Source organism: Scatophagus argus, chromosome 3, assembly GCF_020382885.2.
Source record: "Scatophagus argus isolate fScaArg1 chromosome 3, fScaArg1.pri, whole genome shotgun sequence".
NCBI classification, from domain to species: Eukaryota; Metazoa; Chordata; class Actinopteri; family Scatophagidae; genus Scatophagus; species Scatophagus argus.
This window is the reverse complement of record NC_058495.1, coordinates 9,612,716-9,630,469: the sequence shown is the minus strand read 5'-3', so window position 1 is coordinate 9,630,469 and position 17,754 is coordinate 9,612,716. Positions and strand designations below refer to the sequence as shown.

Below are 17,754 nucleotides of genomic sequence, written 5' to 3'. Positions count from 1 at the left end.
TCATAACTAATAAAATTAATTTAATTTAAAAAAGCGGTAAAAATTGATGATCAATCAATTTAAAAATATGTTAGTTTAGAAATTCATAACAGCCTGCAATCAGAGACAAAAATGTTATGTAACTTATATTAATGCTGATGGAAAGCAACAGACTTCAGTAATTTATAGTTCAAATTTTTTTTAAGGCCTTTTTTTTGAGGAAATTGAATTCAGTGCTTTCAAAGACTTGCTGATACCCTGTTTATTTACTGTGTCATACATTTTCTCACAAGCATTATTCAAAAAATTACTATTCCTTTACTTAACTGCCTTTTTGTCCTCTTGTTCATTTTAGCCCCAAAATAAACTGTACTGTTCTCGTTACGGAGCTTTACAGGAAAGGTTAACATTCGCTTCAAGGCATCTTCTGCCTTTGTACCCCCTCTACCCTTTTCCTATTTTCCTCAACAGACTTCTAGCTTTAATCCACTATTTCAAATCTCTTCCTCTTTCTCTCACTCACCCCACCCCCCCCCCCCCCCTCCCCTCCATGTTGCTCAGAAGAATAGGCCAGGGGGTGGAATGGGGGGGAGGGGTAAATCGTTGTCAGGATCCACATGCTAAGCAATAAGTTCATCAATTCCCATTTGTAGGAGGCATTTCTATTTAGGCCCCTAATATATCAATTTAATAATTTATTTATTTATTCTTTTTTTTTTTGCTGCTGCTGCTCACCAACCCCCCTTCCAACAATCCTCTATCCTTCACCCTCCCTCTCTTCCTTCATGCTAAATGTAGAATTTAAAGTGTGCTGTCTTGTGCTGGAGATGCGCAGAGGAGCCATTTAATATGTGCAGGGTTCTATTATAAGTGAGAGACACTGGGGATGGATACAAGAGGGAGATGGAGGAACAGAGGTTGGGGGGAGGCGGGAGCTGACTGAACAAGTGCATGGTGGAAAAAAAGAAAAACAGAGTTAAAGGACAAAATGAAAACGTAACTAACTGAACAGCTGATCAGAGCTCAACACCTCCTGAATCACAATCAACAGTTGCCAGCTAGAAATGAGAAGCCAACAATAACCACTGTCTAAATTCAAGAGCCCATTGTTTCAAATATTGCAAAGACTTTAGAGTGGCTTAGCAAACAAACAGACAGACAAAAAGAAAAACAAAGGAGTAAAACATGACTAATTCCTGCCTAATCCAACCAGAGTCATTTAAGAACCAGTTCATCAACACCACATTTTCTTCTCCCTTATGGTCAAGGAACTTCATTTCAAGAGCAGCCACCAGTGACCGAGCTTCCTGCACACTGAGCGTCAAAAGAGACCAGCTACCCTTGTGAGCACGTATTAATTCTGTCCTTAATTTATTCAGACAGGCAGACATCTGGAGAAATCAGTCTGAACTTTCTCAATAGACACATAGCCTGAGTCTACCCACTGTACCATGTGAGTAAAGAGAGATAAAATGAACAAATCACTTTGAGAATATGATAACGAGCAGGTAACTTTGCTTTCTGAAAGATTCTTTTAAGTCTCTCATCAGCTAACATGAACTTCATATAGCGGTACTGAACTCTGCATGGATTTCACTTTTCTTTTTTTAAGATGCTGATGAGCTGGCAATCCTCACTGGCAGACAAGCAATCTTCCAGAGACAAGAACAAAGGAATGAAAGTGGAGTCTAATCAGAAAGGGGAAAAAAAATCATTTAACAAAATCAACTAATTATGGCTGGAGAATAAGCTTAATTAGAAAGCTGCAGAAGAGCATCACCTTCAGTGTGAAGCCACAACAGAGAGAAGAAATGTGTGCATAGATGTGCATAGCTTGCCATGAAACATAACCGCTAAATGTATCATTAATATAATAGATTTACTGGGAACCTTTCAATATACACAGCCAACATAATTGTTGTTCATTTCTTCAAATATCTTGTATATCTTTGCATAAAACTCCAAAGCTGAAAAAAAAAAAAACCCCAGCTGATTAGTTGCTGATTTTTTGAGTTTTCTATAATAGTAAATTTAATGATTTGGGGTATTTTATTTTATATTATATTTATTATATTCTTATTTCACAGACTACCTTCTTGGTTCACAAAATTTTACAAATAATGATTACGTAATCGAACTGCAGCCTTAAAATAATGCAAAATCCTGTACTGTAAATTACTTCAACACAAATATGGACATGGTTGTGCCACATTACATGCAACTCTAGAGATCCTCAGGTAAGAACTGTAACCTTTAAAGGAGTGCGTGTGTCTGTGTGTGTGTGTGCGTGCGTTGGGGGGGAGTCTGTGTACATGTGTGCGGTATGCGTCTTCACCTTCCTAGCAGCGACTCATTCATCTCAGTTTGACAGTCCCATTACCAGAGGCAGCGACTGTGGCTCAGAAAAGAGCACTGGGAGAACCAGGGGTAATACCACTTAGCAAAGCCATCATTGCTGAGGCTTACTTTTTCTAAACGTTCTGCCATTACAATTAGCATCATGCTAATGTTTTCCATAAAACATGAGCCCAGTGCATGTCATAATAAAATGCTCTGATGAGGATTTTAACCCCCCATTTAAAGACAACGGACAATCTTTGCAACGACTTCAAATTTTAAAATTGCGAAGAGATACATAACTGTTCTGCAGGGACACGCCCTTGACATATAACTTGACGACTGTCTTGTAGACCACTTTGTTTGGCAAGATGCTCACAGGTGCTACATCACTGCCACTTGCTTCAGAACACAGCTTACCAGTAGCATTTGCCATTGTTGTCCAGCAGTTTCCCCGCCATGTGCTCCACTCGAAGAAACCAGCTAGGGACAGCTTTGTAGATCAAGGGCGTGTCAGACCTAAAAGCACATCAACACATTAAATAAAACATAAGGCTGCAACATACTAACTCAAATAATAACAATAATATTCTAAAAAGCTAGGGAAAATTGGCATTTTAAGACAATATCTAATTCATGAGGCAAGCCATGAAACTGCTCACAACAGGGTCAGTGTGAAAGTAAAGAAATTTGCATTGTCCTTTCAATCCCCCTTAGAAAATAACAGGTGCCAGTATTTTTAACTCATGCTACCTGCATGGCTCTAGGAATGATACACACTTTGGTCCGCCACTTTAGTTCAAACTTAAATATCTCAAAAACAATTTCATAGATAGAAAAAAATTTGTGTAGACTTCCATGGTGTCCATGAAACGAATTCATCTATCCTTCCTTACTTCAGCGATCCTGCAATTTTTTTTCCAAGTTAACATTAACACTAAGATCAAAAGCTCTTCTGTGCCAAAGTACAAACTCGTGGAGCTGCTGGCATAACTGTAGACTCCATTTTGAGAAAAAGTTGGAAAATATGACCCAGCAAAATTGAAGGTGAAAAATCTGTTTTTACAATTGTAATTCAATTAAGTTGTTTGGCTCTATCCTATGTAATATGTTTGAAGAGTGTTGCACTAATTTTTTTTATCTTTGCCACCAGTTTGTATTGTAAGAATTTTTTTCTATTCAAGTTTTGTCTTTAGCTCCCTCCACCATGACCGAGTTCTACCTTACAGGTGCTGAGTGGTTAATAAGACAATAGTTTCATCTCTTTGTGCCTGTGCCTTGTGGTTTAGAGAGCACATCTCTGCTTATTTACTGGGTTAATTAATCCTGCTTAGGTCAGCCTGCAAGTTACTCCAAGTTTGAGAGTGATTTAGTCTGCTCAAAAAGTAAGTTTGTGTGTCTGTGTGTGCATTTCTGTTAGTTACAATGATGTCATGTGGGACCTTGAGAGGTTATGTGTGTGAGTTTATCACATTGGTTTTGTGAACTGATTCTGTGCAGAAAACACAAATGCTCCAGAAGGAGGCACAAGCCCACACTGCACTGAACACTAACCTGTATGATATGGCTTACACAGATAAAAAGGTTGCCTGTGCATTGGGTGGGGTTATCCTGTGACTGAAAGTGAAGCTGTATGTTTCAGTGAGTTGGAAGGAGCCACACTAACTCAGCACAGACTTAACATTATCTGTACAGTCTGAAAACTGTACATCTCACCTCCAGCAGAAGGGGTAACTATGTTTGAAAGTGCTGGCATGGACGAGGCGACCCTTCTCCTTCAGCAACTTGATGATATTCTTGTCACTATCCTATGAAAGAACATGAAAACAATAAACATGGTTCACAAAACACAGCTTTAAAGGAGTAACTTAATATCAAGCCCTGTTTCACTGTCTTCTGTGGTTTAAGTTTCTGTGTCTTTGAGGGTGGTCAGAAATGTGCAAATATAATGTCAAAGTACATAGACACACCATGGAGTACACCTCTGCCTTGAAGTCAGAAGTTGGCCATTTTCTTGTATTTTTATTAATTTTTTTTCTTGGATGTAAGAGAGGTGCAAAGTGAACTCATGGTACTGTGCATCACTGGCAGTGTGGTTCCCCAGCTATAGCTACAGTTAAGGCAAAACATTTGTCCTGCCTTTCCTTTATTGCAAGGTCATTTTTATTTTAAATATAAATTGTTGGTTTGAAAAGCTCCGGATCCTTGAGCACACCACGGGTTGGGAGAAATTGTCTGTTTTGTCATCTAGCTCACTGTTTATGGCAAACAACCTAATATGCAATCAGCTTTGTGCCTTATCACACACTATTTCACCTTCCCCCTAACCAAGCATCCAGTGCAATTCACAGGAAGCTCATAAATATGACTTTTCAGTGAGGTGTTTGGCAGCATGCTGGTCGTGACCTCTTGGTAGAGAGAGGTTTTAAACTAACTCAGCCAGAAATAAATTTTGTTTTGCTCTGACCCAGGCCCATTAAATACATGAAAGTACACCTGTGATGTTGAGGATCACTGGAACTCTGCCTGCAACTCAGAGTATATGCATAAATCCATTTCAGCACCTGGCCAGTTGAGTATCAACAAGAGTTACTATATTACTAACACATATTTGTCATTCTTTTAGCATCTCTTTGTCACAAAGCATAATTAATCATCAGAGATACTGGTTCCAAAACAGTCATTTTTTCTGTTGTTGTCATACAATTAGAACAACCCCAACTAAACTACCAGTGAGCCATGAAATTACAAAAAAGAGATAATGCTTACTGTGGAAAAGAGCAACCTACAGCTGGACTGTCACAGCCTTGCTATTTCTTTGTTGCACACTTAGAATGTCTTTACAGAATAAAGTAGAAAGTTAAATACAAAAATAATTGTTATTTATGGGGTATAACTCAGTAAGGATGCTCTTCCTGTTTTGTTAAAAAGGAGAGCAGGAGAAAGGAAAGCGGTGGTGAGATTATCATTATTATTTCAGAAAAGACAAAGTAAACAGTAAGAAACTACATTAAAGAGTACCACAAGCAACTGACAGGAGAGTGGAAAAATGACCAATACCTTATTTTGTATGCACTCACTTCAATCTTTATTAAGTAAGGGTTGTCAATATGGCAGTGAACATTAGTCTAAATGGTCAAAGGAACATTTGCAGTAATCAGGGGCATTGCAAAGACCAGTGGTAACATTAATGATCCTTTGTTCTATTTCGTCTGGGTTGAGATGTGGCACATCACAGCAGGACAGGAGTGTTTTTTTTCACGAGAAGCGGTCACAATGAAAAGTGAGCAGGTGGAGCAAAAGAAAGTGACAGAAATGGTGAGAGAGGTATAACAGCAGGGCTGATTTGGCAGGGAAGGTGGATTTAACTGTGTAGAGTGTTGTCGGAAAGGGAATAAAGGAGAAGGCTATGACTGAGGAGGCCTAAAGGCTGCCATAAAAGAAGAACTGGAGGTGACAGGGTGACAGACCTGGCTAATGGAAGGCAAAGGAAGCAGCAGTTCTAAGACAATGGTGGAAAATTTTCAGTAAAAAGAATTGGGAAACAAGCAGACATAAGAGTAATGGGGACAGGACGTGTAAAGGAAAGTCATATGCTAAGTAGGGCTGTGTATCGAACCTCAATACTTTTAGGTACAGAGAAAAATGTGTTTGTAGCATGGGATATTCAAAATGTGAAGAACAGAGAGCTGGTGTCAAACCTTTGGTTGGATTTGTGATCTTGTTTGCTTACTTTAAGATCAGGTACTTCCTGATTCCAATTAATGTACATCTGCAAGCCAGCACCTCACTAAAATTCTGTGAATTTTTCCCCCATTCATTTTGGTATCCGTACTGAAACTCAAGTGTCAAATTGGCACTTGTATTGAAACATTTTAAACTACAGGCAGCCCTTGGAGAAAGGAGAGTAAAGTAGGTAGAAAAAAGGTTAAGTCATGGAAATCTAGAACTACAGTGAGCTGATCTCTTCACTCTGTGATGCTTTGCTGAGCTTCTCTGTGGCTGCTTTAGACATGCAGCTCCTCTAATCCTGGATATTTAGACATCTTTGGCAATTCCAAGCCTGTGCTCCTCCCCTTCTAGGAGTTTCCTGTAGGTGGCAATCTCTGCATCCAGCTTGAGCTTAATGTGCAGCAGTTCCTGGTAATCTTGGAGATACTTGGTCATCTCCAGTTTGGTTTCGCAGAGCTGGGTCTCCAGCTGAGCAATGACATCCTCGAGGCTCCCCACCTTATCCATGTGGGACATCTCCATGTCCTCCAGCTGCTGCTCCAGGGCTGCGTTGCGAGCCCTCAGCCCCTCAATTTGGCTCTGCAGGTCTGTAACTTGGCTGTGGAAGGATGTGATCTCATCTTTCATGGTCTTCATTTTCTCCTCATGTTTGCCAGCATGCTCCTTGAGGGTGTCAAATTTGCTCTTGTACCACTTCTCAGCTTCCTGAACGTTGCGGGCAGCAACAGCTTCTATCTCTGTACGCATGTTGCGGAGATAAGCAGCCAGGTCGGGCCGATCGCCATCCAGCTCTGCAGTAATCTTTGAGTCCTCAATCTGCTTCATGAGATCAGTCACCTCTTCATCATGCAGCTTCTTGAGGAACTCAATCTCAGCCACCAGTTGCTCTATACGTTTCTCCAGCTCAGCTTTCTGTAATGTGGCATTATCAACATCCTGGCGAAACTCCTTAAGGATCAATTCTGCTTCTTCTTTGAGGGCCAGCTCCTCCTCCAGCTTTAGTCTCCACACTTCGACCTCTTCTTCCATGTAGCCTCGTTCGATATCAGCTGCTCCTTTCTCATTAGTCAGGCTCTCAATCAGCTCCCGCACCTCCTTAAACTTGAGCTCATATTCTTCTCCGATGCCTGTGGGGCCTCCCTTGTAGCGGTTCTGCAGTACAGCCAGCTCAGCCTGAAGAGCAGCATTTCTCTGCTCTAGTGCCTGGACCTTCTCAATGTATCCAGCAAATTTGACATTGAGTTCCTGCATCTCCTCTTTCTCATTGGCATGGCGCTGATGTATCTCTGTTCCCAGCTCAACGGCAGTGCTGCGATAACCTGAGCGTCCGCGGCTGTCATATGAGGATCCACGGCACCGGGAAGGTGACGGGCTCTGAACCCTTACTCTGCCACTGGAGCCACTAACCTGCAGGCTCTTCTGGGTGTAAGATGCAGCTCTCATGTTGTTTAAACGATAAACGCAAAATGTAAATACTCAATTTGTTATGCAGTTGACAGAGAAACAGCTGCTCTCTTGGGTCTTGACTTCTCTCCGTGTAGCCCCTGTCATGACTGACTCTTGTTCGGAGTTTTTATAGGGCAATAAAGAATGTCTCATATATTCTTGAAACTCACACTTGGTTTTAACATATTTCAAACAGGGATTATGACAGACTGTGAGTGAACTGCAGATGAATGCTCTTTATTAGCTGACGCTGTACTGTGAGTGGCCGGGTGGGTCGAGTCCACTCCCTAGCCTTTGCGCCAGGATGTGAAATAGTGATCAGATCATGTATGACTGTTATTTTTCACTTATTGTCCACTTAGGAAGATAATGAAGCTAGGTGTGACAGGGAGGAACAGGGCACCCGGTGCAGTGACAACATGCTTTGGCAGCGGGTTTTTCTGCATATTTTGTAAAACAGCTCTGATACCGATTCACTTAACTCCCACCACAATTAAAGAGTCATAATTACATTTTAAAAAATGTTTCAGATTCTCATTTTCAATTATCTCACAAACTTTGATCAAGAAGAAATGGCTCATTTCAGTGCAACTGTTCAGAATGAAAGAAGAAACAATCGTTGCACAGATGAAGATGTGTTTTCCATATGTAAACAGAGAAAAAGGTAGGGGAAAGGTGCGCAAGCATCCAGGATGCAGGAAATGAAATGCTATTTACCAGTTATTAAATTATTAAATTACAAATAATTTAATTTATTATAAATAAATTTATTATAAATAATTTAATTTATTATAAATAAATTAAATTATTATTTAAGCTATTAAACCAGCTATTTATCCAGTGTATCATACCAGTGGCTCTCACCAGGGGTAGAATGGGTAGAATGCTTGAAATATCTGCTAAGCAAATGTACATGTAAATATCTGATGTGTCACTCACTTTGACATACTGTCCTGCAAAGTCTGTGACCTCTGAAGTGAAACAGCCCGAGGCATCCACAGGGCAGATAGGAGCCTGGTCCCTCTGGATGATGTTGAAGTCCATGCATATCCTGTAATCATCCTACAGACAGAATAATACGCAGTTTAAATGGTTTAGTGAGTTAAGGTGTTATCAGTATTTATTCCTAACGCAATTCACTGCAAATAATACACACTGTAAGTTAAGATGAAATGACTGATCGATTAATCAATTATATGATTAACAGTAAATTAATTGGCAACAATTAATCATCTAATAACCGTCACCTTTTTAAACAGACACACCAAAGAATCATTGGTCCCAGCTTCTCATATGTAAATACCGAAATGTGTTTCTTAGTCTTCTATAAAAGTAAATTCAGTCCCTCTGTTTTTGGTACGGTTTGTTTTTCACTGACTTAATTGAGAAAAGAATTGTCTGATTAATTGATAAGAAAAATAACTGCAATTGAAACTCCAATTCAGTCATATGCAGTAGACTGTTATTACATCCTTAAAATGTGTTTGTAGTTAATCACCATTATTTTGATAATATCTTGATACAATGACCCATTTATTTCAGGCTTATTTGTTTCGATGATTTCCAAGACCAAATTGCATATGAATATGAAAGTAAGTAGTTATCTAACCCCTCTGGCATTCCATGTTGAGCTGGATACTCTTCGCAGTGTTGAAACAAGCACTACTGGTATGTGACAGCTATGCCTGAAAGATCTGAGCATTGTCCAGCGGTAAATGTATTTTGTATTCAAACACCCTGTCAAGACCCAAGATGGATGGTTCACAGGGTCATTTCACATCCAGTCATAACAACATAAAATTTGAAAAATGTAGTTCTGAAACACATTTTTCATCACCGTAAATCTCCAAAACGAATGCATGTTTCAGATTTTCACCAACTAATCAATGTGAATCTGGTCACTGCAGAGCAGAACTAAAACTAAAAAAATAACTTTTAAAGGCAAATGTAAGTGAGATGTTGACGAGTAGGAGCTACTGAACAGTCCCACAGGAATGAGTAGGGACGGACTGTGTGTCCACAGCTGGCTACAGCCACAGGGGGATCCAGCTGCCCTTGATAAGGGCATCTAACCTATTAGCAATGACCCAATACCTCTGATAGCACAAAAACACTGTCCTCTAGACCTCAGAAATACACTGACATCTTGGAATTCAAGTAATATACATTATCAGTGGAGTATTTCATTAAACTCTCGTTAAAAAGCAGTGAGTACACAGAGAAACAAGGTAACCATGAGAGACTGGAAGTATTTTGAGGGTCTGGTGTCTGAAACACTTCTACATTTATTAAATATGAATTAATAAGGATAGTAAGATTATAAGGCATTACAAGATTCTTATTTAAATGGATTTCCAGCTCTGACACAACGTGTTGGCCTGAAGCTCATGTTTTGAACTATTAATATAGACAGATAGCTAAACAGTAAGATAAAAATAATATATTAGAGATTAATCAGTTTCTGCACGTGTTAACCGAAGCCTACAGGAGCTAACACAAAAATGGAAGATAACTGACTGACTTATGATTGACTGACTGATTGACTTGTTATAACAGTAAGACCAATGTCTCTAGAGGGACATCAAAGAAAAAGCAGTTAGACTCAGCATAGGTGACCTTGTTTTGCTCCACTTTGCTCCATATGAACATCTGCAGCACTGGACATGCAAGCTTACAAGGATCAACATTTCAGAAGTAGATTTCTCAATATATCTTGTTCCATATCACTCAAAGAAGTGAAGTACATCATAATTAAAAGGAGGAGGGTGGGCGTAGTGAGTCTGACAGAGGCAAGTGGAGCCCAGTGACAGTGACAGAAGGGAACAGGATCAGGAATGTGCACAGAATAAACAAGCTACTGTGTTCCCATTTCCATGTTCTCAGCCACCACAGTACATTACACCTGTGCAGTTCTACATCCTGAAATAGCTTGATGATGTAACATAGCTGTTGCTAGTCTCTGTGTTGTGTTAATCTTTAAAAATCTGGTTGTTAATCTTGGTTGTTATGGGTTTTGGTCTTCATAGAGTCCTGACTCTGAGGCTTATGCCTAACACTCTGAGCTGTCAAAGTACATCTATTATTTATCAGTATTTGAAAACACTTCTTGCAGTTTTCTTATCATGCTATCAGAGGTGTGCTCTTTAAAGTACAGTAGCAGTGCTAAAACAAATAGTTGATTAACTGACTGGTGACTATTACCAAGTAATTTATCAAGTTTGTAGTAAAGGACACAACATAAGGCAAATCAGAGAATAGTACAAAAAAAACAAAAACAACACACACACACTCACTCTCAAACACACACACACACACACACACAAGAACAGCTCACTCACAGCTCCAAAGTACGGTGCCTGGTGGACCACTCCAGTGCCCTCTTCCTCCTTGACGTAGTTATCCACCACCACCTGGAAAGCTCCCATCTCTCCACACTGAAGTGAAATAAGGAGGAGGAGAATTAGATGAAGGGAAGCCAGGAGTGAAGAAGCAAAAGAAATACAGCCAGGGATAGTAAGAAACAGATTAAGAGACTGATTTAGAGAACATAAGTTGAGATTCCAATTTGTGGTCAGACAGGTAATTAAAGTGAGACATAGGTCTGTCTTCATTTTGTGACAAACAATACATAAAACTGTAGAACAGCCAGGAACAAGAACTACAAACCTTGGCAAAGTACTGGAAAAGAGGCTTGTATTTTTTCCCTTTCAGCATCTTGCCGGGAAATCTAAAAACACATTTAAAAATAAAAATAAATAAACAGGAGCAAGAACTCAAAGACAGAAAACACTGAATAAAAAACTGCTTTATGTTGACATTAACTAATTGGCTTGCGCAAGCGGATTACTGATGGGTGACACATATTTGGTCGTAAACCAAAATAATAGACTATAGCACTAAACAATTAATTTGGAGGGTGACATAAATGTCTTTGCCAAATGTGAAGGCAATACTTCCAACAACTGTTGAGATACTTCACTCAAAGCCACAAATGTCAATCTCATGGTACTAAAGTCGGTAGGATTCATCCTGTGGAACCCATGAATGTCAGTACAGACCGACTTCTAAGCATGGCTAAAAATCATTAAATACAGATTTTTATTTGTAGTCACTCTTGAGATAGTGAGAGTTGAAAATCAATGAAATACTACATATCACATAAGGTAGTAAAGAACAATGCTCTTTTAGTCGATTAAGCTAACACGGCACTTAAATCTTTTATTAGCCTACGATTTATTTATTTATTTATCTATTTGGAAAGAATGACACCCAATGTCATAATAACATGTTGTTCTCAGAGCTGACACAAATATGTAAAATGCAGGATTTAGATAATTCCAGGGCATTTTCTACAAAAGTCTGACTTCATGTAGCTTTCCACTTTTGAAATTGAAACCCTTGTGATGCCAGGTAACCAGAAGCTAACCAGAACACCTTCAATATACACTAGATATATACACTGATGATCGACTGATGATTTTATTAAAGGAAATAAAGTGCTCAGCTGTATTTCTTGCTTCACCTCACAATTCTTTTTTTTTCCCCCCATTCTACATTCTGTGATTTCTCTTTGCTCCTCAATCATCCACTGAACTGGGAAACTGGAAATTTGATTTGTTTTCTTTTCTGCATAGAACATCATACAGCTGGTAGAATACATGTCTGCTTGTACTCCTGTGAGTAACTTCATCCTTGTCTCCGGAAGACAAGCTATAATTCAGGGGAAAATCCTTCACAGTAAACGTGAAAGGCTCGACACTCACTGAAAGACTTTATCTGGAATTGAGTTTTCTGATGTTATTAAATGTGTAACTTTCACTACTCCAAGTCCAGGATATCAAGATTATATTCAACACTCAACATCATTATTGAATGGTTTGCCGTTTTCACCTTCATGAACTGCATTTACTTCAACCAGAACCTCAGGACTGCACAGGATAACCACTATAAGAGGTCTGGTCTTATGGCAATGTGATGTGATGCATGCAGTGTTTCCTCATCTCCTGCATCATATGCAGAGTTTTACTTTCACATTGTGACAGGCTGACCAACTAACCAGCCATAAGAAGCTGTCAGACTATCTGTGTCCACAGGATCCGTTAAAAGAGTTTTTGACAGTCACTAAAACACATTTACTGTTCTTTGTAAAAGTCTGTGTGTGGTACCTGTGCTGTAGCTGGGCCAGCTGCTAACTCCAGTGTGTTTGTGTGTCTGTGTGGGAGTGTCAGTATGGAAGTGTAACCCTCCTGTTAATCATGGGATCACCATCAATGGAAGCAATGCAGTCCATTGGTGCCTCTACGGCCGCCAAAAGCACACCATCACAGCAAATTTTAAAAAAATTAAGTAGAGCGTTAACAATAAATAGAATAAACTCCTGTGAACGATGAGCCCTGATCGATATCAAGCTTGAAAACAAGCTTGGTTTCACAGACTCCCGCTCAAAGACAGATTCTATGACCGGTGAGCCATTTTCAACCCACAAAATTCAGATTTTTACAAATTTGAAAGGTAAAGTCAACATTAACATCAGCACTGCAGTGCTTCATCAGAATAGAGTCATATAAGTTAGTTTACAGCTCAAAAAACACTCTCCAAGATAAAAAGGAGGATGAGGAGGAGGGTTAAATGAGTAAATCAAGCCTCAAGCACATTCTTTAGAAACGTGATCAAATGCTTTGCCAGCTGAAATCCAAATATAACAACATTTATTGATTCAACTCAATCAGAATTGAGCAACTGGTCATACTTCTGATTGTCTTAGATCTCAAAATGAGTCACAGGAAGTATTTTTGTTTTAAAAGGAAGAGGAAAATAAAGGTGACTTTGTTACAAAAATATTCAAACATGATTTTGTGCTAGATATTAAGCTATAGATAGACAGAAAATATATAGATAAGCATAAACAATAAATACAACATGTTTTTTTCATTCCACTGTGTCTTTAAGGTATTATTCTTAAAGTATTTCTTATGGTCTAGTGTACTTACTTGTCCAAGACAGTGTACTCGCTCTCTGACTTAAACAGAGCCCCCAGCCTGGCCTCCATCATAATGTACGTCTTGTCTGTGGTATTATCTGACAGATGAACAAAAAAAACACATGTGAAAATGTCTGATTACTAAGCTTTTCATACTTGGCTGCCGGTCTTATGTGTAGGAAAAAAAGCATTCAAGGCACCCTCTTGCTGCTGTATGGAAGAAGACTTTAAACAAAAGCACATCCTATTTCAGGCCACATACAGTAAAAGCAATAACATGGACACAAATTAAAGAGCACTGACATGATGAAGAAAACCAGCCCCTTCTAAAAGCTTTTAATGCTTTGTCCAAAAACTTGTGCCTGAAGTGCAAATCACTGAAATGTGTGAATTTAATTTCTGTCATGAAGGTTATGTATTTTGTTTATTTAATATGATTTTTTTATTTTTATTGCCACGGTTACAACTCAGACAAATAGCAAGCAACTATAAGGGTGTGTTTGTACTGCCTTTTCATTGTCGAATAAGGCATAAAAAAAGGGCAAGTAGGCTAAAAACAAAACAAAGATTATTATTGCTGTGTTGGGGACCTTTCTGGGCCTCAGCCTTTGGGTACGGGACTTAAAGTCTCCACACAATAACTGTGTGCATGTTGGGAGGTCGACGTAAAGGATATCAGTGTAGTGACCAAGTTACATCACTGTCCTCTCTCTTCTGTCTGTCTGCGTCAATTATGTAAAAAGATGCACAAAGGTGTTGGCATGTTTATTCCTGCTTCACCCTTCCATCAAGTTTCATGAAAAATCAAGCTACACGTTTTTCCATAATCCTGCTGACAGTCAAACCAACCAATGACCTCCTTGGCAGAAAAACATAAGATAAACATAAGACTTTAACACAAACACACACTCGCAGAAGTGAGGTCAAAGAGACAGCCAGAGGATAGTATTTGCAGAATAAAATTATAAACAGAACTGCTGAATTGCAAAAAGCTACATGGGCAGCCTGAGAGGTTTACTGGACCTACTGTGGTGTACAGTTTACAGCAATAAAAGGAAAGAGAACAACATTTAAGAACATTAACAAACTGCCACATTTATGATGGAGACCAACAATGAAAATATGAAGCAATTCTTCATCACATTACTCCAGAAAAAATGAAAATTGAATGACAAAAAAGACATTTTAAAGCAGGTCAAGAGATTGTTTTTGCAACTCTTTTCTTATTTGTACAGCTTTAAACCTTGAAGCAATGAAGATGATATGATGATGATCGATATGATGTGAAATGATTTTGTTTGGGGGCACTCTGGTCATTTTTAAAATCTGTAACCTAAATAGCCTCTGTTGAATGATTTATGTTTATTAACCTGAATTTCAAATAACTCCTCATGCATGGTTCAAATCCAGGTATCCAATAGCTGCACTACACTAGACCTCAAGTCCAGCTTCACAATAATACAGACAGCCATAAAGTCATCATGGGGCTCATACAAAAAAATTCAACTGAGCTTATAGAAAAGTTGCCTTCTCATGCAGGATGATTGGTTGGAACTGGCTGACATCTTGGGGAGATTGAACCCTCCTGGAAAACCAGTCAATTGGGGATTTTAGGAAAAATAAGAGAGAAGAAGTTGAGTACAGCAGGGGCAACAGCTGTGAAGAGGGCAAGAACTAAATGGCCTGAGACATTGAGACACAAAAAAAGAGAAAGAAGGGGACAGCATCAATAAAAGATGTTTCTTCTTCCTCAGTGGTGTGACAAATGACTGCACAGCTCAGAGCTGCTGCTGCTGCTGCTGACAGCCCTCAACTCAAACAGCGACAAAGGCAGTGAGGGAAAGAGGCAGACACAAAATGAGACAGACTGACAGAAAAATAAGAAACAAGGACAAAAAAAAAATAAAACAGGTGAATGTGGTGGCAAGGAGAGCAATAAGAAAATGAGGGGGAACAAAAATTTGGATGAAGACAGAGAGAGAGAGAGAGACAGAGAAGATGGGAGATAAAAAGAGAATGAGCCGATACAAAAAATATTCATTGGTATTCCAAGGCGGTCTCCCATGCAGCACAGCCCAGGCAGTGCAGTTAGCGTTAGAGACTGTGCTTCAACAGTGCCCCCTGCAGGATCATAGAGGCTATACCAGGCTGGCAAGAATCTAGGTCATCCTTAAAACCACAAGTTTCTCTGATAGGGAACCAAAAAGTACAGCAGGATGGTAACAGAAAAACAGTAGCCATCTTTTTTTATATATATTTGAACAAGGAGAACACATTTTTAAGAGACCTGATTTAAGGTTCACCCACATCTCTCAGGTCTGAACCACATGCAAACATACATGACATACACAGACATGGACAAAACTATCAGTGAAGTTACAGTAAGAGCCCGTTTTTACTTTTTGACATTTTCATAGAAGGAAAAGCGCAAGTGTTAATAATAAAATGAATGAATTCCATTTAACTGCAGTTGTCCGTACCGGCTAATGTCACACTGTCATGATTTACTTGGATACCCGAATAGATTAGAGTCATTGTTACTATTATTACTGTGTTTTTGTTACTATGACAAATCAAAATGTTTCCTGTGGAAAACAAAAGATATGGTAATTGTGATGTTTCTAAAATTCTGTCAGTTTCTTAGTGTGAACTAAACATGTATGCAGTAAGAAAAGAAATGATATATAAATATGAGTTAATGTCTGTCTTCTTTGTGGATTTCTTTTTTTTTTAGTCTATGCCTCTAAATGTCAGGTTTTCAGAGCCCAACATGACAAGATAAAATTCTTTTTACTTTTTCTATAAAGCTAAAGAATAAAAATGCAATATTCGAAGAGTTGACATATGCCTCGCATGGCGTTCAACTTTGATTGACTTGTCCACTGGAGAATTCACGGCCTCACCCAATAACGACGACGTGTGTGTGTGTGTGCGTGTGTGTGTGTGCGTGTGTGTGGTTGATCCCACCTGGCTGTCACTGGCTGTAGTAGAAAACTGCCAGTGCTGCTGTGTCTAACTAGCCACAATATTCCAATGAAAACAACACACTATCCTCACAAGAGAGAGAGATGCTGCCTGGCTGGCAGCGAACTGGGAAACAGACATTGAATGCAACAACTAACAATAACAACAACCATCACATAAGTAGACTACAAATCAGCAAACAAATTACCATGTGCGCCTTCTCCTGCACAACAATCGCCTTGGCAGGCGGTAGACATTCACCTGCATTTGCAAATGTGTGAGACCTAAATTCAAATAAATAATTAATTAAAAACTGAAATTGTCATCCATCAGTGAATTTGGCACACTTTGCTAAAACCAGTGCAGTCAAATACAATTAAGATTGCAACTGAAGATTATCGTCGTCACTTCAATTGTGAAAAATTGAAATTGAAAAATTAATTTCCCAGATCCCAAAATCACATCTTCAGTCGTCTTGTGCCCTTCCAATTGTTGTAACTCAAAGTAGCAAGGATATAAAAAATATTTTAAATGAATGAAGGTGGACAAAATACTGGAAACACCCGCAGCATTACAGTGCTATTCAACAGTACCACAAACAAGAGGAACTTATCTTGAATTTGCTTTGGTCTTTTAACTGTGCTTTGGAATTAACACTGTCTAGTGTTTTGTGTATCAAAAGAGACACATGTGCCTTTGCAAACACATAACTTTTGCACTGTGCCTTTAAGAAGTTGTCACTTAAAATTACAAACTACAATTACAACTTGTTTGTGCAATCTTTAGCAAAGTTAATACACAACCGTATTTAATGGTTATTTGTTTAAATCTGACAGGACCACTTATGTGGGTGAGACTATATGCATTTGGAGGACAGATAATGTTTTTAATGAGACTACACGGACATCAGCTATGCCTTAGCATTAAGTTACTGCTTATGAATGTCAAGTGTCTGGTTAATTGTAGAGAAAAACAAAGTTGTAGTCACAGACAGTCCCTCGTCTTATTGCATTAGCTTACACATAGCCAAAGGCTGGAAAGTCCACTAACACATTATGTGACGAACATCCCTTCCTCTGGGTACAAAACTGCAAAGACAGCACTCCTCCTCTGTTAATTTGTTCTTGTTTGTTCTTTCTGAATAAAAACACCCATCAGTTAATACTGTGGTCCCGAACACTGAACCCACATGGGAAACAAGATTTTCAGTCAGACAGTTTTGGCCTTAGGCGACTGCATTTAAGCAACACTGGTCCACAAAACAACCAATCCTGACAATTCAAGTAATCCACAAAACAAACATGTTTGTGGGCAGG

The 17,754-nt window shown here is 39.0% G+C and overlaps 2 protein-coding genes across 2 annotated transcripts in view; both read right to left on the bottom strand.

Moving 5' to 3' along the window:
- The window catches only part of iars1 (isoleucyl-tRNA synthetase 1), a 51,826-nt gene that overhangs the window by 30,076 nt on the left and 3,996 nt on the right, over positions 1-17,754 (bottom strand). Inside the window, exons 8-13 of the mRNA XM_046383295.1 lie at positions 13,485-13,572; positions 11,161-11,221; positions 10,833-10,928; positions 8,434-8,556; positions 4,033-4,124; positions 2,737-2,835 (exon numbers count right to left, since the gene is read on the bottom strand). Coding sequence (XP_046239251.1) covers positions 2,737-2,835; positions 4,033-4,124; positions 8,434-8,556; positions 10,833-10,928; positions 11,161-11,221; positions 13,485-13,572 — 559 coding nt within the window. The remainder of the gene's footprint in view (positions 1-2,736; positions 2,836-4,032; positions 4,125-8,433; positions 8,557-10,832; positions 10,929-11,160; positions 11,222-13,484; positions 13,573-17,754) is intronic.
- On the bottom strand, positions 4,242-7,997 carry LOC124056156 (vimentin-like). Its single transcript, XM_046383296.1, has one exon. The coding sequence runs from the start codon at positions 7,489-7,491 to the stop codon at positions 6,355-6,357; it is 1,137 nt and encodes a 378-aa protein (XP_046239252.1). The 5' UTR covers positions 7,492-7,997; the 3' UTR covers positions 4,242-6,354.

Coding starts and splice junctions, on each gene's coding strand:
- LOC124056156 (XM_046383296.1), bottom strand. CDS start 7,491: ATGAGAGCTGCATCTTACACCCAGAAGAGCCTGCAGGTTAGTGGCTCC.